An 8,574-nucleotide genomic window follows, 5' to 3' on the forward strand; every position below is an offset into this window, starting at 1 on the left:
TCTTGGTGTGGCGCTGTGCGTTAATGCGTCAGACTGCAAAACTGCTTGAACTGCAAGGTTGGTGGTTCAAGCTCACCAGCTCTTCCTTGGAAACCCTATACAGGGTCGCTTTGTGTCAGAACCGACTCGACGGCAGTTAACAATAACAACACCAATGCTTTAATAGGACTTTTGGTGTGGTGCTGTATGATCAGTACCAGACTGCGAACCACAAGATCAGCATTTCAAACCCATCTGTTACTCCTTGGAAACCCTATACAGGGTCACTATGAGTCAGAACTGACTCAACAGCACTTAACATCAACAACAAACGCTTTACTTATCCTCCCCAGTAATGACCCTAGTTTGCTTTCTTAGCAAGGCCTAAGACCACTGAAAGTCAGAGCACAGGTCCACAAAGAAAGCACAGGCAAGCAGTCATCTTCACTGCCTCAGTCACAGTCAGGGGCTCAGTCGGCAATATGCTCTGAGCCTGTCCTCCTGAAGTCTTCATTACTCCTCTCTCTGCAATCAGGGAACTGAATATGGGCTAGGACACAAGAGGGTGAGGAAGGGAGAGAGGAGGAGGAAGAAGAGGAGAGAGAAGAAGAGGAGGGTGAGGGGAACCCACCAGAAAGAAGGCTGAAACAAAAAGGAGGAGTCATCGGAAAATGGGAGAAAGCACATACTGGTACCAGCCAGACCTTGGACCGGTTCCCAGTCTGGCTGCCAGAAAGCTCTGGAATATATTTGTGAGAGCTGGATTCTTGTGTAGTCCGCTGCAGATTTTTTCTGACTGTACTCTGACAGAGAGACCCACACTTGAGTGCCAATCCCTGCTTCCCACGCAGAAAGCAGGGGAATTCCAACTAAGCTCACTCCTGGTAGGATCTTTATCTGCTGCATGACCTCAGAAAGAAAGCAAAGTCTACCACTGACCTCCAAAAGAGTCACTATAGGGACACTCCAGAACCTCAGCCCAATTTTCCAAAACTCTCTTCACAAAACACCTTAAGCTTTTTGAGTCTCCTTACCAAAACAACTGCTGCGATGCGGAACAAAGGTTTTACAGGCTGTGGCAATAGCCAACTCAGCAGAGATTATAGTCTTAATGATTAGGTCTTCCACATGGGCCATCAACGCTGCAAAAGAAGGGAAAGAAGTATTAAAATGTGTGGAAACTTAGACATTGGCTACGCAAAATGGGGGCGCTACAAAGGCAAGAAGTGACTGGCTTACAAGCTTTCAATAGGGAACCTAGTTTCAGAGGGTACAGAGAAAGGTAGACTCTCCACTGAGTTGTTCCCAATCAGTCTGGACAAGGCTGATAAAAGGTGATGAGGATCAGACTCTTGTGGTTCAGTATGGAATGACTGCTATCAGGACTGACTGTGTGGGAAAGAAAAAGAAAGATAGATGTTTTGTAACAAAAAGAGGGGAGTGGTTGATCTTGCAGTCCAGGAGTGGAGATCCCTGGAACCATCAAGGGAGAAAAGCGAAGTGCAGGACCCTACCCCGAGAAGCAATGATGCCAGCGATGGAGGCAGAGATGATGACATGGAGAGATGGAGCGGCTGGGGACCCTAGACTCAGGGAGGGAGAGGGGCTGTGTGCTGGTGGCTGGGGGGCAGATGTGCAGGGTGTACTCTTTGGTTGTTTGATGATGCATACAGGGGATTGTAATCATTGCAATGAAACAAAATACGATAGGATGAATGTAAAAATAATGTTCTTCCATGTAAACTATCATATAATTAATAATAAAAACTTAAAAAAAAATGTGTGGAGTCAGAGGACTGGGTTTCAGAACATAATCAAGGCCTAAAATTATGTGTGATTAGTCAAAACAGTCTCAAGTGAGTCTTCTCAATGGTGCCCCAGGGGCAGGCATGTCTGAATAGACAGGCACAGTCAAGAACTCAGTGGCTTGGAGATGCACTCAGGTGGCCTCCTATCACCAAAGACAGACACCAAATGGAAAAGGAGGCTGACTTCCCTTCACACTCTTTCCTTATCAGCCTGTCCCCTGTGCACAGAGACAATGAACACTTCCCATTCTGCTCACAACTCAGCAGCCAGGTCCCTTTGACTTCCTGGCCATTTACTTACAAACCCCACTGTGCTCGTTTCTCCAGCCCAGCAACATGACTGAGAGAGAACAGCTTAGAAAAACACCAACTCAGAATCAACAGGGAGACAGATCATTCCTGACATCAAAAGTGGACACAGTATTTTAGTCAGCAAGACCACATTCAACAAGGATACATTCACTAAGGATTAAAGGGAAAACTTATGCTTTCCACAGCAGAAACAAAATGAGTCTCCGGGGTCATGGAAAACTGGTTTCCCTTCTTGGGAATAGCTGAAAAAAAATAATAGCTAGAACATCTCAGCATCCCTACCAGGGTAAGAGAGACGACCCCCAAAAGAGACAATGGTAATGGGAAGTGAAAAATGTAAAGGCCTGATACTCACCAGTTGTATCTCTACCTTCTTGTTTCAGGTACCTGAGCATAGCACTCATACTCCATTTGTTCCCATAATCCTCCACTTCAGGATCATCACAACTAAAACAAATTAATGGGTCAAGGTCACATACAGCACTACTAGGTCTGGCTTTAGAAACAACATTCTTTACAAATAGCCTTCTTGTCCTTTTAACTATTTACAAAATATCCACTTGTCTGATTGCTTACTCACTCACTTTCTTTGTGGTCCTCTTTGTCATGTATCCCTCACACTAATTTCTTCAATGGAAATGAAAACACACAGTCTGCATTACTGAGGGGGACACGGGGGAAGGGGCAAATTCTTCCTTAACCAAACAGTTATGCATCTTGAACGAGTGGGGGAAGCAAGTGAAAAAGAATGTACACAGATTTATAAGGATTACAATAAATTAACAGGTTGAAATGTTTGGAGGTACACACTTAGTCTTAGAGGTCAATGCCACATGAGCCCACACATCTCTGATGCCAATGAGCTAAGATAATTCATTGTCGCATTTTAATGAGCTAACCCAGCATGGAATTGCTTTAGTATCTGAAGCAAGTTTCTTCTTCTCTGGAGCTTGTTGTTGTTAATGCTGTTGAGTTGGTTTGGACTCATAGCAACCTTATATGGTTTCCAAGGAGTGGCTGGTAGAATTGAACTGTTAACTCAGTGTTTCAAACCAAACATGCAGCTCAACACATTAACCCACAGCGCCACACCAATAGACAAGACTTTTTCTGATACCTTCTGAGGTATCACTGAAGAAGCGTTTGAACTGCTGTCAGATACACAGTGGACTGCTAGCCCGTCGCTCCGTGAGCAGATGAAACTTTTTACCCCTGAAAAGATCTGCAGGCTCAGAAACCCTAGCCAAGGTCGCCACGAGTCAGAATGGACTTGATGGCAGTGAGAGTGCGTGACATGAGAGAGGTCCCAGTGAAGGGACAAACACAGGAGAGCAACCATCCAAGCAGAAGAGCACTGCTGCTATAGCGGCAGAATGGCCAAGGAGGTGGACACCCACCAACGCTGCTGAGTCTTGGAGGCTTCAACTCACGCTTAGCAGCTACACCTCACCCCCCTAATCCCCTTGCCCCACCAATTCCACCTCTGCTCATCTTCCAAAGTGAAGGCCTTTCCCTTCAACCAGTGGTCACAGGATACTCAGTGAGATCTAAACAGCCTCGGCAACTATTTCATCACTTTTGGATCCCTTTCTTTCTTTCTTTACTTGGACAAGCTAGGTACCTATGTTTAATCATAACTGTTTGGGTTTATTTTTTACTTTTCCACTTTCCGGCAAAATTGTTGGGATGAAAGAAAGCAGAGAAAAACAAAAACAAAAACAAAAAAACATTTCCACACAGTCAGGCTGGTACACCCTCTTCCAATGAATCCTTTGATGAAATGGGCTTGTTTCTTTAATTTTTCCCTTTTTTTTTTTTTTTTGGCTGACCATACAAGTGTTTATTTTAGAAAGTTTAGAAAAAACATAGAGGAGAAAATATCACTCACTCATAATGTTACCTACTATCATAAAGTACCAGCAATGGTGGTGGATGTCCTTTATTCACTCTCAGCAGAAATAAAGTGTTAGGTATCTTAAGAGCAGGCATCAAAAAGTTCATGGAAAAATGGAATGAAAAGATAATGAAATAGTTCCATGAACTTTTTGAAGCCCCCTCATATAAGGAGCCCTGATGGCACAATGGTTAAGCATTTGGCTGCTAACCAAAAGTTTGGTAGTTCAAACCTACCCAGTAGCTCCACGGGAAAAAGACCTGGCCTAGAAAACCTTCTGGGACCGTTCTACTCTGTCATCTGGTTGCAATGTGTCAAAAATCAATCTGACGGCACCTAACTGCAACAGGGACTCCTGGTAGGGTGCTGTAGGATTAGCACTGGATTGTGAACCACAGGTCAACAAGTTCAAACCCACCAGCTGCTCCTCAGAAACCCTATACAGGGTCGTTATGAGTAGGAATCAACTCAATGACACTTAACAACAACCATCTTCCGGAGTCCTGGTGTGGTGCTGTGGGCTAACGCACTGGACTGCAACGTCAGTCTTAATCACAAGGCCGGCGGTTCAAGCTCACCAGTTGCTCCTTGGAAAACCTATGCAGGGTCGCTATGGGTCAGAACAGATAAATTATATATTCAAACAAAAAATATCGTTGCATGTGTTGTTTGGTAACCAGCTCTTTCCACATAACCATGTGCAGTATTATGCAGTTCAATTACCTCCGAGACTGTGCATACATCCTTCATTATTTTTTAAGGCTAAATGTCTAGATGTGTGAAAGGGTGTAAAAATTTGCCAAGTGCAAAAATGACCTCATGTCTTGACTTCTAAAAAGTTCTATGTAGTTTGTTTTTGTTTAGTGCCATCGAGTTGGTCTGACTCTGTAAGGGGTGTTTCCAAAGAACAACTGGTGGATTTGAACCACTGATCATGTAGTACAAACTGACCTTACGGTCCAGTTCTTCATATGCCATTAAATTTCTACCTCCAAGTCAAGTAAAGAGCTCGGATGTGCAGTGGTTAAAGTGCTCAGTTGCCAACTGAAAGGTTAGTGGTTGGAATCCACCAGCAGCCCACAGACGACGTGGCTGTTTGCTCCCATAAAGACTGCACCCTTGGAAGTGCTGGGGGCAGCAGTTCTACTTTGTCCTAAAGGGTCACTATGAGTTAGAAATGACTCGATGGCAACTGACTTTGGTTTTGGAGGTTCAGAGAAGACATTGAAGATGACAAAACTTGTGAAGGCCAATTTTGGTCGAGACAGGCAACACTGCCATTGGGCAGGCGTGAAGGAGCAGCAGCAGGTAGGCCTCAATGCAACACTGAAGGAATGAACAGCTTTTCATCAGTTACTTGAGGTCCAAGTAACTTTCTACCTCGACAACACCGGCATCGGAGATGGACTTTTCTGGCTCCTGGCGCAGACAGAACCCGTACCTGACATAATCTCCACTCTTCTTATTCACACTGTAGTTGGTCAGGTGCATGAACTGGTTCCGAATGTTCTTGGCTCCTTGATCGTACCGTACAGTTGCAAACCTGACAGAAAGGACAGAGGTTAAGTGACTGGAGAGAATGAGGATCCATGAGACGACAGCAAAGGGACGGAGGGTGGCATCATTACCTAACAAATGCTAGGCACTCAGAGAGCCTACAAAGCGCCAACCGCCATGCTAAGCATTTTGTATGTAGAACATCACATATAAGGAGCTCTGTTAGCACAGTGGTTACGAGTCCAGCTATTAACCTCAAGGTCAATAATTCTAAACTACCAGCTGTTCCATGGGAGAAACACAAGGCTTTCTGCTCCCATAAAGATTTACAGCCTCAGAAACCCTGTACAGGGTTGCTATGACTCAGAACCGACTCCATGGCACATAGCCCCCACCACCAATGTCACATTTAATTCAATCCTTAATACAACTCTATGAGGTAGGCAAAATTACATCTGATTTTCAAAACCGGTATAAAAATGAAAAATGTGATCTTGAGAGATTAAGTAACTTGCCCCAAATCACACAGACTCCAAAATCCATTTTCCTAACTACTTTGTGAGATGCTGTTTCTCTTATATAAAAACCTTAGACCAATAGAAAGAACCAACAGTGCATATAATGTTATTCACAACCTTGGAAATTGTGTGTAGAATGGTGCGAGTGAAGGGGATCAGCTGTTTAATAAATACATGTTGAATGTGATAAGAAATATTGTGGAAGAAGAATAAAAGAATAGCATAGTAGTATATAGCTCAGACTTTACAAAACCAACAGAACTGATCAGTAATACAATTGTATTATAATATACTCTCATCCTTTCAGAAATGAAAACAGCTGAAAAGACTCGGTCTGCAGAAGAGCATAAACTTGGGCAAAGTGCAGAAGACTAATCCCCAAATTTGGAAGGAAGGCAAAGATAGGAAATAAATAAACATGGAGCCCACTGAAAACAGGGTAGCAATTTGATATTCTGGACTATTGTCCAAAGACCATAAAAATATCTATGCCTCTGAGATTCCTCTGAACGAAGTAACCAAAGGCAGAAAAAACTTTCCAGTGATCCTCAGCATCAACAAAAGGTCATTCCAGTCGAATGGTTATGGTAAGTATCTACCCGTGTTTACATACCACTATAACCATAACACCCTTCACAAAAGTGGTTTTCCCAAGAGGCACCAGCCAAGTGTGTGAAAAAAACACTGGAAGGCCACAAGTTTATTTTCATATGATTTACAAATTATTTACATATGCTTATCCAGACTATGAAGTCAACAGGGTTTTGAACCACATTAAAAGGCCAGTATTCAGCAATGCTCCTCTTCTGTTTCTTCTCACCCACCCACTAGCTCTGCTCCCTAATTCCCTGTACCAATATTACACAAGAGTCGAAGAAAGAAACTGGGATAAAGAAGAAAAAAGAAAGAAAGAAAAAAAAATTAAAACAAACAGGAAGCCAAGAAAAGGGATGTGGAGGGAGAGAGAATGATGACCAGGCATAACTGGTTAAGAATAAGAAGCTGATGAGCATTACATGCTGGTGTGGTGCTGTAGAATACACACACACTGTAAGGTCGGTTTAAACCATAGGGTTGGTGGTTCAAACTCAACAGCTGTTCCTTGGAAACCCTATACAGGGTCACTGTGAGTCAGAACCACCTGGATGGCACTTAACAACAACGCCTCTTTCCAGGAATCACCATCTACCTTCTCACCATGTCATTCCTGTTGAGTACACCTTACCTATATAGATGCCAATCTTCCTCTGAATGAGGCTCTCCAAGCAAGTCAATGATAGACATCCTCTGAATTCTACTGAAATGCATAGTGGGTGCATGCTGGCCCCACAGAGGTTGCCTGCCATACCAAGACACTACCTCACCCAGTGACATACCTCCTGACATCCTATCCCCAAAAAGAATTAAGAGTTAGAGAGAGAGAGAAGGTTCAGAGAAAACAGCTTTGCATGTCTCCTAAATGCAAATCCTCGAGTCCTTTGGTCAACATGAAAGGACTGCAAGAGCCTGGTAGTTCACTGGTGGCCAACACATCTGGCATTCTTACACTCTTTGTTTTCAAGAAGACTGTATATCTACTAAGTAGGTTTTCCTCTTCCTAATATTCCTTTTACTTGAGACACTTATATCCTGAACCCCAGAAGTGACAAGCCTGTTAATTTAACAATAGGCTTCTATACCAGTGTAAGAAGCACAAAGAAGTAAAAAATTCAAGAATAAAAACAAACTAATCTCAATGGTGTTGCATTCATTGTCAAAAAGAACATATCCAGATCAGTCATGACGTACAACGCTGTCTGTGATAGGATAATATCCATGCGCCTACATGAATAATATCACTATTATTCAAATTTACGCACCAACCACTAAAGCCAGTGAGGATGAAATAGAAGAATTCTACCAACTTCTTCAATCTGAAATTGATCAAATATGCAATCAAGATGTATTGTTCATTACTGGTGATTGGAATGCAAAGGTTGGGAGCAACAAGGAAGGATCACTAGTTGGAAAATATGGCCTTGGTGATAGAAATGATACAGGAGAACGCATGATAGAATTCTGCAAAACCAACGATTTGTTCATTTCAAATACCTTCTTTAGACAGCATAAGAGACATGGACCTCATAGAAATCAAATTGACTACATCTGCGGTAAGAGACAATGAAACAAGCTCCATATCATCAGTCAAAACAAGGCCAGGGGCACATTGTGAAACAGACCATCAATTACTCATAAGACAATTCAAACTGAAGGTGAAGAAAATGAAAACAAGTCCATTAGAGCCAAAATATGAATATATTTTGAATATATCCCACCTGAATTTAGAGGTCATCTGAAAAAAGCAAAAAGTCATTGAGAAGACAAGAAAGAAGGAAAAGGTCAAAATGGATATCAGAAGAGACACTGAAATTTGCTCTGCAGCATAGAGATGCTAAAGCAAATGGAAGAAATGAGGAGGTCCAAGAACTGAATAGAAAATTTCAAAGATCAACTCAAAAAGATAAATCCAAATATTACAACAAAGTATGCAAATATCTGGAATCAGAAAACCAAAAAGGAAGAACAC

General features: G+C 42.6%; 1 protein-coding gene across 1 annotated transcript in view; it reads right to left on the bottom strand.

Annotated features, from left to right (window-relative positions):
- TTLL5 (tubulin tyrosine ligase-like family, member 5) overlaps window positions 1–8,574 on the bottom strand; it is a 343,961-nt gene that overhangs the window by 240,915 nt on the left and 94,472 nt on the right. The window contains exons 10-12 of the mRNA XM_006865602.1: window positions 5,435–5,536; window positions 2,455–2,546; window positions 1,014–1,121 (exon numbers count right to left, since the gene is read on the bottom strand). Of these exons, the coding sequence (XP_006865664.1) occupies window positions 1,014–1,121; window positions 2,455–2,546; window positions 5,435–5,536 (302 nt within the window). The remainder of the gene's footprint in view (window positions 1–1,013; window positions 1,122–2,454; window positions 2,547–5,434; window positions 5,537–8,574) is intronic.

This window comes from Chrysochloris asiatica, unplaced genomic scaffold (assembly GCF_000296735.1).
Source record: "Chrysochloris asiatica unplaced genomic scaffold, ChrAsi1.0 scaffold00079, whole genome shotgun sequence".
Classification (NCBI taxonomy): domain Eukaryota; kingdom Metazoa; phylum Chordata; class Mammalia; order Afrosoricida; family Chrysochloridae; genus Chrysochloris; species Chrysochloris asiatica.